The sequence below is a fragment of the Oncorhynchus nerka genome, linkage group LG26 (genome assembly GCF_034236695.1).
Source record: "Oncorhynchus nerka isolate Pitt River linkage group LG26, Oner_Uvic_2.0, whole genome shotgun sequence".
NCBI classification, from domain to species: domain Eukaryota; kingdom Metazoa; phylum Chordata; class Actinopteri; order Salmoniformes; family Salmonidae; genus Oncorhynchus; species Oncorhynchus nerka.
In genome coordinates this window covers 28,319,869-28,334,645 of record NC_088421.1, presented here as the reverse complement: position 1 = coordinate 28,334,645, position 14,777 = coordinate 28,319,869, and the positions used below count along the sequence as shown (strand labels likewise).

General features: G+C 46.7%; 1 protein-coding gene and 1 pseudogene across 1 annotated transcript in view; one reads left to right on the top strand and one right to left on the bottom strand.

The window, feature by feature from the left end:
• The window catches only part of LOC115126624 (voltage-dependent P/Q-type calcium channel subunit alpha-1A-like), a 340,470-nt pseudogene that overhangs the window by 173,757 nt on the left and 151,936 nt on the right, over positions 1-14,777 (bottom strand).
• The window catches only part of LOC115126622 (voltage-dependent P/Q-type calcium channel subunit alpha-1A-like), an 87,940-nt gene that overhangs the window by 43,753 nt on the left and 29,410 nt on the right, over positions 1-14,777 (top strand). The window contains 4 exon segments of the mRNA XM_065011044.1: positions 8,568-8,667; positions 10,848-11,008; positions 11,273-11,413; positions 11,641-11,842. Of these exon segments, the coding sequence (XP_064867116.1) occupies positions 8,568-8,667; positions 10,848-11,008; positions 11,273-11,413; positions 11,641-11,842 (604 nt within the window).

The window sequence follows — 14,777 nt, the reverse complement described above, 5'->3', positions numbered from 1 at the left end:
CTCAGTCTTAGTTCCTCTGTCTTGTTCTGTCTCATGTTCACACTCCCACGCTCTCTCTCTCTCCTGTCTCACTCTGTCTCAGTCTTAGTTCCTCTGTCTTGTTCTGTCTCATGTTCACACTCCCACGCTCTCTCTCTGTTCTGTCTCATGTTCACACTCCCACGCTCTCTCTCTCTCCTGTCTCACTCTGTCTCAGTCTTAGTTCCTCTGTCTTGTTCTGTCTCATGTTCACACTCCCACGCTCTCTCTCTCCTGTCTCACTCTGTCTCAGTCTTAGTTCCTCTGTCTTGTTCTGTCTCATGTTCACACTCCCACGCTCTCTCTCTCTCCTGTCTCACTCTGTCTCAGTCTTAGTTCCTCTGTCTTGTTCTGTCTCATGTTCACACTCCCACGCTCTCTCTCTCTCCTGTCTCACTCTGTCTCAGTCTTAGTTCCTCTGTCTTGTTCTGTCTCATGTTCACACTCCCACGCTCTCTCTCTCTCTGTCTCACTCTGTCTCAGTCTTAGTTCCTCTGTCTTGTTCTGTCTCATGTTCACACTCCCACGCTCTCTCTCTCTCCTGTCTCACTCTGTCTCAGTCTTAGTTCCTCTGTCTTGTTCTGTCTCATGTTCACACTCCCACACTCTCTCTCTCTCCTGTCTCACTCTGTCTCAGTCTTAGTTCCTCTGTCTTGTTCTGTCTCATGTTCACACTCCCACGCTCTCTCTCTCTCCTGTCTCACTCTGTCTCAGTCTTAGTTCCTCTGTCTTGCTCTGTCTCATGTTCACACTCCCACGCTCTCTCTCTCTCCTGTCTCACTCTGTCTCAGTCTTAGTTCCTCTGTCTTGTTCTGTCTCATGTTCACACTCCCACGCTCTCTCTCTCCTGTCTCACTCTGTCTCAGTCTTAGTTCCTCTGTCTTGTTCTGTCTCATGTTCACACTCCCACGCTCTCTCTCTCCTGTCTCACTCTGTCTCAGTCTTAGTTCCTCTGTCTTGTTCTGTCTCATGTTCACACTCCCACGCTCTCTCTCTCTCCTGTCTCACTCTGTCTCAGTCTTAGTTCCTCTGTCTTGTTCTGTCTCATGTTCACACTCCCACGCTCTCTCTCTCTCCTGTCTCACTCTGTCTCAGTCTTAGTTCCTCTGTCTTGTTCTGTCTCATGTTCACACTCCCACACTCTCTCTCTCTCCTGTCTCACTCTGTCTCAGTCTTAGTTCCTCTGTCTTGTTCTGTCTCATGTTCACACTCCCACGCTCTCTCTCTCTCCTGTCTCACTCTGTCTCAGTCTTAGTTCCTCTGTCTTGCTCTGTCTCATGTTCACACTCCCACGCTCTCTCTCTCCTGTCTCACTCTGTCTCAGTCTTAGTTCCTCTGTCTTGTTCTGTCTCATGTTCACACTCCCACGCTCTCTCTCTCTCCTGTCTCACTCTGTCTCAGTCTTAGTTCCTCTGTCTTGTTCTGTCTCATGTTCACACTCCCACGCTCTCTCTCTCTCCTGTCTCACTCTGTCTCAGTCTTAGTTCCTCTGTCTTGTTCTGTCTCATGTTCACACTCCCACGCTCTCTCTCTCTCCTGTCTCACTCTGTCTCAGTCTTAGTTCCTCTGTCTTGCTCTGTCTCATGTTCACACTCCCACGCTCTCTCTCTCTCCTGTCTCACTCTGTCTCAGTCTTAGTTCCTCTGTCTTGTTCTGTCTCATGTTCACACTCCCACGCTCTCTCTCTCTCCTGTCTCACTCTGTCTCAGTCTTTGCTCCTCTGTCTTGCTCTGTCTCACTCGATTAACAACCTTCCCACAACCTTCCCATAGCATCCAACTCCCCAGGCTACTGGCACTACCATTTCCCCAATGCCCCTTTCAATCATTGTTCGCCAGAGTCAACCCCTTTCCTCTCCTCCTGTCCTTTATCCCGCTCCCCATCTCACCTGCCTCCCTCGCTCCTCGTTTCTACTTCTCCCTCCTGCGGTCCAACACTATCCCCATCCACCCTTTCTCTCCCAACGTCCACTATGCCCCCCTCTCTCGCTCCTCTCCTCCCCCTTATCTCCCGTGGGTGTGAGGACCACCCCAGGCACCTGTAACCCTTTAGTGTCCCGGGCGGTTCTGGAGCTGAGGGGCCTGAGCCGCACCCCTCCTCCACCCCTCCTACGGAGCAGGTATTTCAGCTTCCTTCTTCTGCACGCCACTGCCTGAGCTTGGGCTGGGAGTGGGACAGGTGCTATGGCTGGTGATGAAGCTGGTACTATCGCTGGGGCTGGAGCTTGGTGTGGGATGAAGAAGGGTGCTTTAATGAGATAAAGGTTTAGGATGGGGGAAGTTCTGGGTCTAAGACTAAATGGAACGGGAGCTGGGGGTCTGGGGAAAGAGAAGTGTTGGGTCTAAGGCTAAATGGAACGGGAGCTGGGGGTCTGGGGAAAGAGAAGTTCTGGGTCTAAGGCTAAATGGAACGGGAGTTGGGGGTCTGGGGAAAGAGAAGTTCTGGGTCTAAGGCTAAATGGAACGGGAGTTAGGGGTCTGGGGAAAGAGAAGTGTTGGGTCTAAGGCTAAATGGAACGGGAGCTGGGGGTCTGGGGAAAGAGAAGTTCTGGGTCTAAGGCTAAATGGAACGGGAGTTGGGGGTCTGGGGAAAGAGAAGTGTTGGGTCTAAGGCTAAATGGAACGGGAGCTGGGGGTGTGGGGAAAGACAAGTGCTGGGGTTGTAGCTGGGATCAGGATGGGGTAAAAAAGAAGACGGTTAAGGTTGAGACAAGGGTGTTAGGGCTGGAGTGGGGGTGGGAGCAGGTGGGGTTGAGTGAAGAGAGGTGTAGTTCTTGGAATAGTACATTGATACATTGACCCTCTTGAAAAGAGATGCTGAGTCTTAATGTGACTACCTGGACCGACACAGGATAGATCAACAGACTAAAGGGAATGGTTGGGTTGGGTGTGATGCTGAAATTTGGGTAGGCTTAAAATGGTTGTTTTTGGACTGTGCTAGAATTATGAGCTATTTCATGATCCAGACTTCTTATCGTATACCGTATACCTGAAATGGTGTCCAAGATTTCTCTAGGCTGGTTGATTTAGACCTAGAAGATGATTTTACAATGAATTTATACATAGTTGCATGATATGAAGTCATTGGTTAAGGCTTGTGAGTTGATTATTGTACATACTACCTGAACACATGAGTTATTCTGACAGTAGTGATGTGAGTCTTTCCACGCTAACCCAGTCCCCTTATACAGGTGGATCATTGAACAATGGAAAAACATGGCGACCAGGGCATTTTGATGCACTCAATTCAGGAATTGAATTTGAAATGTTGAACCCCTTCAAAGAAAATACTGGGATATTTTCAAAACCATTCATTCCATTTCAACGGATCATCTGAATTGACTGAATCAAAATGGAAAGGAAAGCCCAACCCTAGAGGAAAGCACGGGTATGAGGATGATGTGCACATAAGCATGCATACATACTTGAGGTCCATATACATGCATCTAAGAATGGGAATGGCTATAACTAACAGTCATTTCTGTAATGCATATGAAGAACCTATCATAGCTCAGAGTATATGATCATTCATTAGCTGATAGGGGTGATGCGTGTTTCGCAAACAGAAATCACTCCGCTTTGTATCTTCCCAAGCATGTCTAATACCTCCTCAGGGAAGGTCCCTTTCTTCCACCCTTACTCCCTAGGCCCTAACACTAGCTCCCATTGCTTAACCCTTTGCTTCCCCTCCAAAGAGAGGGGTTACAGATTACCGTTACAGCGGGCATGCAGTTTTCTTCTCCTTTAAGGGAGAAAGATAGAAAAAGATACCTGGATGTGCTTGCAGAATACTCCCTCCTTCCTTCCCCCCTCCCTCCCTCACTCCATCCCACACTCCATCCCTCACTCCTTTACTCTGCTCCTGTGGAGAGAAACAAACTGTTCACCAATCCCTTTTACATTCCTCCTTCCCCTCCTCACTCCGTTTTCCTGATCTCCAACTGGATAGGTTCACAGAATGTTAGCATTTCCCAGCTAGCATTAGCATCATTACAATTGCCTATCCAATCATTTCACATCTGCAGTCATGTGAAGGAGATGAAGGAAAATATGATTTGTAGGAATATTTGGACACTCAAGGTAGAATTTGCATCAAACCACAGATCTAAGACCAGATTGTCCTCCCACAAATCCTAACCTTGCCCGTTAGGCTGGTAAAAACTAATTTGATCCTAGATCAGTGTCTAGGGACAACTTCATACTCTTCCTCTGAGTGGCCGGTGCTCCAGGGTGGCAGTGGCACCCCCTGTCTGTGGGACTGACCCCCTGATCCTGCCATGTTATGTTATGTGTGTATGTGTGTGCCACTGTCAAGTGTGTGTGTGTGTGTGTGTGTGTGTGTGTGTGTGTGTGTGTGTGTGTGTGTGTGTGTGTGTGTGTGTGTGTGTGTGTGTGTGTGTGTGTGTGTGTGTGTGTGTTTGAGTATTTCATGTATATATGTGTCTTTCTGTATGTATATATGTGTGTTGCATCTATATATATGTGTATCTTTCTGCATGTATGTGTTGCATACTGTATATATGTGTGTCTATCTGAGTGTATATGTATGTTCATGTGTTTCACTTTCTGTGTTAGGCCTGCGTTTTTAGTCTGAAGGTATAATGGAATGTTTGACAAAGGTCCAGACAGACAGACAGACAAACAGACAGACAGACAGACAGACAGACAGACAGACAGATCAGATTCTGAAAGATTAGTCAGATAGTCAGAGACTCTGATAGATTAGCCAGAGAGACAGAGACTCTGATAGATTAGTCAGAGAGACAGAGACTGATAGATTAGTCAGATAGTCAGAGACTGATAGATTAGTAAAATAGTCAGAGACTCTGATAGATTAGTCAGAGAGACAGCAAGACAGACAGACATACAGACAGACAGACAGACTCTGATAGATCAGACAGACAGAGACGCTGATAGATCAGTCAGATAACAGTGAAACTCACAGGGCCAAAGCAGACTGTAACAGATAAAGATAGTGCCCTTATTCAATTGGTCGAAATCAAGCAACATTGCAGATAGAACGAGTACTCCCATTGGAGATCTGTATCACAACTTTGATCTAATTGCTCTGGCATCCACTGTCTGGCCTGATGATCGGTGGTATCTGGGCTCGTGCCGTCATCCTGCATGCCTCTCAAATAAATAGAAGAACCGCTGTGCCTGAACATAATGCCCTTCCCAAGGCAGGACAGTGATAGGCCGAAACTGGTACAAGCCTACACTAGTGGACCAATCAGATGACTGGAAGGGTAGTGGTTTGATATTAGTTACTATGGTTACTAACATGGATGTTCCCCTCAGTTGATCCTATGGAATTGTTAAAGCATCATTGATGTTAAGCGTCAATGGTGGCACTAGTTTGGTGCTGTGTCCCAGTTATGTGTTTTCTGTGTGTGTGTGTGTGTGTGTGTGTGTGTGTGTGTGTGTGTGTGTGTGTGTGTGTGTGTGTGATAATGGGCTTCAAATATGACAGACAAACAGACAGGTAGCTAGGAGTGTGTATGTTGGGGAGGTTATAGATATGACAGACAAATAGACAGGTAGCTAGGAGTGTGTATGTTGGGGAGGTTATAGATATGACAGACAAACAGACAGGTAGCTAGGAGTGTGTATGTTGGGGAGGTTGAAGATATGACAGACAAACAGACAGGTAGCTAGGAGTGTGTATGTTGGGGAGGTTATAGATATGACAGACAAATAGACAGGTAGCTAGGAGTGTGTATGTTGGGGAGGTTGAAGATATGACAGACAAACAGACAGGTAGCTAGGAGTGTGTATGTTGGGGAGGTTATAGATATGACAGACAAATAGACAGGTAGCTAGGAGTGTGTATGTTGGGGAGGTTATAGATATGACAGACAAACAGACAGGTAGCTAGGAGTGTGTATGTTGGGGAGGTTATAGATATGACAGACAAATAGACAGGTAGCTAGGAGTGTGTATGTTGGGGAGGTTATAGATATGACAGACAAATAGACAGGTAGCTAGGAGTGTGTATGTTGGGGAGGTTGAAGATATGACAGACAAACAGACAGGTAGCTAGGAGTGTGTATGTTGGGGAGGTTGAAGATATGACAGACAAATAGACAGGTAGCTAGGAGTGTGTATGTTGGGGAGGTTATAGATATGACAGACAAACAGACAGGTAGCTAGGAGTGTGTATGTTGGGGAGGTTGAAGATATGACAGACAAACAGACAGGTAGCTAGGAGTGTGTATGTTGGGGAGGTTGAAGATATGACAGACAAACAGACAGTTAGCTAGGAGTGTGTATGTTGGGGAGGTTGAAAATATGTGTGTATGTTTGGGAGGTTGAAAATATGTGTGTATGTGAGAGGGGAAGGATCTAACAAAACACAGGCCTTGCACTCTTTTTTTCTGTTTCTCTGTCTCTCATATGGATGTTTTTCCTCCTTCAAACCCGTCCTTTTCCCTTTGTCACATTTTCTCTCCTTCTCTGTCTCTTTCTCTCTCTCTCTCTCTCTCTCTCTCTCTCTCTCTCTCCTCTCTCTCTCTCCTCTGTCTCTCTGTCTCTGACCCTCTCTCTCTCTCTCTCTCTCTCTCTCTCTCTCCTCTGTCTCTCTGTCTCTGACCCTCTCTGATCTCTCCGTTCCGGACCAACAGGAGCAGTAGCGGGTAAAGTTGTGTTCTATCTCTTTCTCTTCTGCTGCACTCTGACTGCTTGTCCTTCCGATCACATGGCTTTCCTCTCTTTCTTTTTTAAATCTGTCCGTCCTCACTGTCGCCCACGTGTCTTTATCTCTTTCTCTCTCACTGTCGCCCAAGTGTCTTTATCTCTCTCTTTTTCTCTCTCTCTGTCGTTCACCCTGCTCTCTCTGTGGAACAGCTCTGACTAACATACGACTCAAGTGAATTCAACATGAATCAAATGTGAATCGTTCATGTGTGAGTCTGGACCAAGTCTAAAGCAACTCATAAGTGACTCAGAACAGACCATGAGAATGAAGAGATCAGAGGACGAGAGTAATAGGTGAACCAAGTGAATCAAGTGAAGAGAAGGTGGAAGTGTGATAGATACAGCAGCAGTAATAGCAACAGGTACTGGGGGCTGGTCATGCTGGCGCTAGAGAGCAGATGGAGACAACGGAGAGAGGCAGTGAGTCCTAGGAAATACTGCTCATGGAGATCAGGCATACACATACGCATCCATGCAAACAAACACTCACACACACTCTATCGCAGGCAGATTTTGTAAACACACACACATACCTACACACGTGCAGAAACAGATGTGTAAACACACACACATACCTACACACGTGCAGAAACAGATGTGTAAACACACACACATACCTACACACGTGCAGAAACAGATGTGTAAACACACACACACACACACACACACACACACACACACACACACACACACACACACACACACACAGTCAGCCACCAGTAAGTATCCTTACATCTGGTGTAACAGCTGCAGCTACAGCAGGAGGTTCTTGAAGACCCCAGGCATGACCCCTGACCTTGGAGAGGTCACAGCTGACTTTTTACCCCCTGAGGCTGAGTAGGGAAGACCCAGGGAGAAATCTGGAGTCATTTCTCACTGAGATGCAAGTTAGTTAGTTTGTTAGTTAGTCAGCTAGTCACCTAGTTATCTTATATGCAATTGGGACAGGGTTACCTCCACCAACCAGGTGCTAGGGCTAGTCTCTCTTCTCTCTATGACCAGATACTCAGAGAGAATCCTGTCCACTCCCACACATGTTAGTATGTCCACAGTCTCCCCTCTAAAAAAAAGAAAGAGGTTTGGCTTGGCATTTCAGTCCAGAAATGCCTGCACAATATGTTTGTCTTTGCCAAAGACCAAGACACAATGTCATGCTGTTTGGGCTATGCTATGAAACCAGCTTCGGGAGGGGAATGGTAAAGCTAGTGTCTCTGTGTAGAAAAGTTCCCCATTCCTCGAGCTATCAATGGAGAACAAGGTTTCAATATAGCATGGGAAGCTATAGGTTTCAAAGCAGCATGAGTAGACTGCACTGTTTCAGTCTTTCAGTGCATGTGTCCGTGGGTTCAGCCACCTTGCTTAGTGTTGGATGATGCATTGCACAGTGCTGGAGTTGTTGAGAGTAGTTTGAATGGAACAATCCATCTTTATATAGCATGTAACAGCATACAGAAAGCTGAAAGTACAGTGCGACTTAACCTTGTAGAAGTAGTCTGTCATAATACTGCATGCTTTGTCAACTAACCCTGTCTGAGTTCCTGTCAGTGAGCGAACTCAGCAGCTACCTTCTAGGAATGCTCTCCTACTACTTCTTCTCTCTTCTATTTGAACCAAGAGGGGCTACGCCAGCTTCCTCCATGTGCCGCCCCTTCCCTCTCTGACTGTTTGTGTGTTTGTGTGTGTGTGTCTGTGCGTGTGTGTGTGTGTGTGTGTGTGTGTGTGTGTGTGTGTGTGTGTGTGTGTGTGTGTGTGTGTGTGTGTGTGTGTGTGTGTGTGTGTGTGTGTGTGTGTGCGTGTGTGTGTGTGTGTGTGTGCGTGCGTGTGTGTGTGTGCGTGTGTATGTGTGTGAATCAGGGGAAGCAGTAAGGGGAAAGACATCAGCACAATCAAGTCTCTGAGGGTTCTGAGAGTGTTGCGACCTCTGAAGACTATCAAGCGTCTTCCAAAGCTCAAGGTCCGTTCAACTCTCACCACGTTTATTACTGTCTGTTAACAACCACATCCACCATTCTGATAAACATTTCTCCCAGGTAGGACCTTACAGTGTCCAGGCTGTTGGACCTCTTATTTGTCTCATCGTCAACCTCTATTTAAATCTGCCCCAGTCACGTACAGATGGGCTGTGTGCCTTTGTTTGACTGTGTATCTCTGTGTCTCCAGGCTGTGTCTGACTGTGTTGTTGTGTATCTCTGTGTCTCCAGGCTGTGTGCCTTTGTTTGACTGTGCATCTCAGTGTCTCCAGGCTGTGTCTGACTGTGTTGTTGTGTATCTCTGTGTCTCCAGGCTGTGTGCCTTTGTTTGACTGTGTATCTCAGTGTCTCCAGGCTGTGTTTGATTGTGTATCTCTGTGTCTCCAGGCTGTGTTTGATTGTGTATTTCTGTGTCTCCAGGCTGTGTTTGATTGTGTATCTCTGTATCTCCAGGCTGTGTTTGATTGTGTATTTCTGTGTCTCCAGGCTGTGTTTGATTGTGTATCTCTGTGTCTCCAGGCTGTGTTTGACTGTGTATCTCTGTGTCTCCAGGCTGTGTTTGATTGTGTATCTCTGTATCTCCAGGCTGTGTTTGATTGTGTATTTCTGTGTCTCCAGGCTGTGTCTGACTGTGTTGTTGTGTATCTCTGTCTCCAGGCTGTGTCTGACTGTGTTGTTGTGTATCTCAGTGTCTCCAGGCTGTGTCTGACTGTGTTGTTGTGTATCTCTGTCTCCAGGCTGTGTCTGACTGTGTTGTTGTGTATCTCTGTCTCCAGGCTGTGTCTGACTGTGTTGTTGTGTATCTCTGTCTCCAGGCTGTGTCTGACTGTGTTGTTGTGTATCTCTGTGTCTCCAGGCTGTGTCTGACTGTGTTGTTGTGTATCTCTGTGTCTCCAGGCTGTGTATCTCTGTCTCCAGGCTGTGTCTGACTGTGTTGTTGTGTATCTCTGTGTCTCCAGGCTGTGTCTGACTGTGTTGTTGTGTATCTCTGTGTCTCCAGGCTGTGTCTGACTGTGTTGTTGTGTATCTCTGTCTCCAGGCTGTGTCTGACTGTGTTGTTGTGTATCTCTGTGTCTCCAGGCTGTGTCTGACTGTGTTGTTGTGTATCTCTGTGTATCCAGGCTGTGTCTGACTGTGTTGTTGTGTATCTCTGTGTCTCCAGGCTGTGTCTGACTGTGTTGTTGTGTATCTCTGTGTCTCCAGGCTTTGTTTGACTATGTTGTTGTGTATCTCTGTGTCTCCAGGCTGTGTGCCTTTGTTTGACTGTGTTGTTGTGTATCTCTGTGTCTCCAGGCTGTGTCTGACTGTGTTGTTGTGTATCTCTGTGTCTCCAGGCTGTGTATCTCCGTCTCCAGGCTGTGTCTGACTGTGTTGTTGTGTATCTCTGTGTCTCCAGGCTGTGTCTGACTGTGTTGTTGTGTATCTCTGTGTCTCCAGGCTGTGTCTGACTGTGTTGTTGTGTATCTCTGTGTCTCCAGGCTGTGTCTGACTGTGTTGTTGTGTATCTCTGTCTCCAGGCTGTGTCTGACTGTGTTGTTGTGTATCTCTGTGTCTCCAGGCTGTGTCTGACTGTGTTGTGTGTATCTCTGTGTCTCCAGGCTGTGTCTGACTGTGTTGTTGGGTATCTCTGTGTCTCCAGGCTATGTCTGACTGTGTTGTTGTGTATCTCTGTGTCTCCAGGCTGTGTGCCTTTGTTTGACTGTGTATCTCAGTGTCTCCAAGCTGTGTCTGACTGTGTCGTTGTGTATCTCTGTGTCTCCAGGCTGTGTGCCTTTGTTTGACTGTGTATCTCAGTGTCTCCAGGCTGTGTCTGACTGTGTTGTTGGGTATCTCTGTGTCTCCAGGCTATGTCTGACTGTGTTGTTGTGTATCTCTGTGTCTCCAGGCTGTGTGCCTTTGTTTGACTGTGTATCTCAGTGTCTCCAGGCTGTGTCTGACTGTGTCGTTGTGTATCTCTGTGTCTCCAGGCTGTGTCTGAACGTGTTGTTGTGTATCTCTGTGTCTCGAGGCTGTGTGCCTTTGTTTGACTGTGTATCTCAGTGTCTCCAAGCTGTGTCTGAACGTGTTGTTGTGTATCTCTGTATCTCCAGGCTGTGTTTGATTGTGTATTTCTGTGTCTCCAGGCTGTGTCTGACTGTGTTGTTGTGTATCTCTGTGTCTCCAGGCTGTGTTTGACTGTGTGGTCAACTCCCTGAAGAACGTCCTGAACATCCTCATCGTCTACATGCTCTTCATGTTTATTTTTGCTGTGGTGGCCGTGCAGCTGTTCAAAGGGAGATTCTTCTACTGCACTGACGAGTCCAAAGAGTTTGAGCGCGATTGCAGGTCAGGAGACACACTCATGAAGACACACATACTGTATGGACACATGATGTAGACACACACACGCGCGCACACACACACCCGCACACACACACACACACACACACACACACACACACACACACACACGCACACACACACACACACACACACACACACACACACACACACACACACACACACACACACACACACACACACACACACACACACACACACACACACACACACACAGTGTAAGTATGAACAATCTGTTGTGTGTTCCAGGGGCGAATATCTAGTCTATGAGCGGAATAATGAAGTGAAGGCGCAGAAGCGGGAGTGGAAGAAGTACGATTTCCACTACGACAACGTGCTTTGGGCCCTGCTCACCCTCTTCACCGTGTCTACCGGAGAGGGGTGGCCGCAGTAAGTACAGTACAGACACACACACACACGTGCACGCACACATACACACACACAGACTGATAGACACACAGACACATGTTCATGCACACACACAAACAAAACTATTCCTCTCTCTCTCTATCTATCTCTCTCTCGCTCTCTCAAACACACACACACATACACACAAACACACACCCAAACACCCCCCCATCCTTAACCATCCCTCTCTCCTCTCTACCTTCCACCAGGGTGCTGAAACATTCAGTGGATGCGACCTATGAGAATCAGGGCCCGAGCCCGGGGTACCGGATGGAGATGTCCATCTTTTACGTGGTGTACTTCGTGGTCTTCCCCTTCTTCTTCGTCAATATCTTCGTAGCTCTCATCATCATCACTTTCCAGGAGCAAGGAGACAAGATGATGGAGGATTACAGTTTAGAGAAAAACGAGGTGAGAAGAGAGGGACAGGAGTGGAAGGGAGAAGGCAGAGAGGTTGGAGAAGAATGACATGAAAAAGTGATGGCAAAGATACTGTTTTTAAAAATATATATATATTTATCTAGGCAAGTCAGTTAAGAACACAAATTCTTATTTACAATGACAGCCAACCCCGGCAAAAACCCTGTGCACCGCCCTATGGGATTCCCAATCACAGCCGGTTATGATACAGCCTGGAATTGAACCAGGGTCTGTAGTGACTCCTTTGTCACTGAGATGCAGTGTCTTAGACCACTGCGCCACGCGCTAAAATTGTAGCTATTATTTGTAACAACCCCAGGCTTTTAAGAGTGTGACAAACACATCCAAGGGAGATTGGGACCTCTCAGTTGGGACCGTGACTAGCATGCTCTCCTTAAGAACAGATGGCTGGCGTTCAACAGTGGTGTCACCTAGTCCCGCAGGTCTCAAATAGTTGAGTCAAATGTTTAAGCTCTAGGCTGAGAACAAAATCCTGATGAAGGCATTTTCTGAAACACATTGGTTGTAACAATAACATACATTTTCACACACTGGTTGAATCAATATTGTTTCCACGTCATTTCAATTAAATGATGTTGAACCACCGTGGAATAGATGTTGAATCGATGTCTACGCCCTTTGGGAAACTTCGGTAACACTTGACACCAAGCGACATAACACATTATGACACGGTCATAACCTTTTGTAATATGGTCATATATTTAGACCTGTTGTGAGATATATACACCTATATAAGAGTGTCGTAACCCACAAAACCTACCACACAAGGCAAAACATCCGATTACACCACAGCCTACGTGTCAACAGTATGTTTACAGTATGTTGTAGAATTGTTTTTAAATTTACCATGTTAAATTATAATTATAATTGCGCACACGCTGATGTCAGACATGCACCTACCCCAATGCTCTGTTGATGAATGCAGGAGCAGATTTCAGGATCAGGACAAGACACCCTCTTTTTGACTGAGGGCATGTACGTGACAGGCCTATCTGGCTTATATGATTATGATGGTTATAATGCTAATTGACAGTGTCATAAAGTGTATTTTCTTAGTCCTAGTAAAGTGACACAGGATGTTCATAAGTTATTTATCTGTCAGGTGTGTGCGTATTGGTAGAGTCTGGTGCAGGAGAGCAGAGAGTTGTGAACAGGCACACACTTTATTGAGGCAGGAGAAACCAACAGACGGACGCCACTGCGTCAAAACCTCCAGCCAATTGGCAAAAGTGCCAAACGAGCAAACAGTCACAATAATTATGTTCAAACAAATAAACATACCTCGTGACAAAACACAGAATATACGAACACCAGTCTGGTGAGTCAAACATGACACGTAACACAAACAATATCACACAAAGCTATGAGGGGGAACAGAGGAATAAATACATGCAGTTTGGTTGGGAAATGCAAACCAGGTGTGCAAAACAAGACAAAACAAATGGATCAATGAAAAATGGAGCGGCGATGGCTAGAAAGCCGGTGACATCGACCGCCAAACGCCGCCCGAACAAGGAGAGGAGCCGACTTCGGCGGAAGTCGTGACATTATCCTGTGGCGGACTGCAATAGCATCGAATAGTCCCCGCGATATGCAACTGTTCAGGGAAGTCAGGAACCAATACACGCAGTCAGTCAGGAAAGCTAAGGCCAGCTTCTTCAGGCAGAAATTTGCATCCTGTAGCTCTAACTCTAAAAAGTTTTGGGACACTGTAAAGTCCATGGAGAACAAGAGCATCTCCTCCCAGCTGCCCACTGCACTGAGGCTAGGTAAAACTGTCACCACCGATAAATCCACACTAATCGAGACCATGATTTCCTCCTGGCTACCCCAACCCCGGCCAAAAGCATTGCACCCCCCGCAGCTACTTGCCCAAGCCACCCCAGCTTCTCCTTCACCCAAATCCAGATAGGAGATGTTCTGAAAGAGCTGCAAAACCTGGACCCGTACAAATCAGCTGGGCTAGACAATCTGGACCCTCTCTTTCTAAAATTATCTGCCGCCATTGTTGCAACCCCTATTACCAGTCTGTTCAACCTCTCTTTCGTATTGTCCGAGATCCCTAAAGATTGGAAAGCTGCCGCGGTCATCCCCCTCTTCAAAGGGGATGACACTCTAGACCCAAACTGTTATAGACCTATATCCATCCTACCATGCCTTTCTAAAGTCTTCGAAAGCCAAGTTAATAAACAGATCACTGACCATTTCGAATCCCAACGTACCTTTTCCACTGTGCAATCCGGTTTCTGAGCTGGTCACGGGTGCACCTCAGCCACGCTCAAGGTACTAAACGATATCATAACCGCCATCAATAAAAGATTGTACTGTGCAGCCGTCTTCATCGACCTGGCTAAGGCTTTCGACTCTGTCAATCACCGTATTCTTATCGGCAGACTCAACAGCCTTGGTTTCTCAAATGACTGCCTCACCTGGTTCACCAACTACTTATCAGACAGACAAATCAGAGGGGCTGTTGTATGGACCTCTGTCAGTCTCTATGGTAGTACCACAGGGTTCAATACTCGGGCAGACACTTTTCTCTGTATACATCAACGATGTCGCTCTTGCTGCGGGTGATTCCCTGATCCACCTCTACGCAGACGACACCATTCTGTATACATTTGGCCCTTCTTTGGACACTGTGTTAACAAACATCCAAACGAGCTTCAATGCCATTACAACACTCCTTCCATGGCCTCCAACTACTCTTTAACGCTAGTAAAAATAAATGCATGCTTTTCAACCGTTCGCTGTCCGCATCCGCCCACCCGACTAGCATCACCACCCTGGACGGTTCTGACTTACAATATCTGGACAACTACAGGTACCTAGGTGTCTGGCTAGACTGTTAAATAAATTCTCCTTCCAGACTCATATTAAACATCTCAAATCCAAAATTAAATCT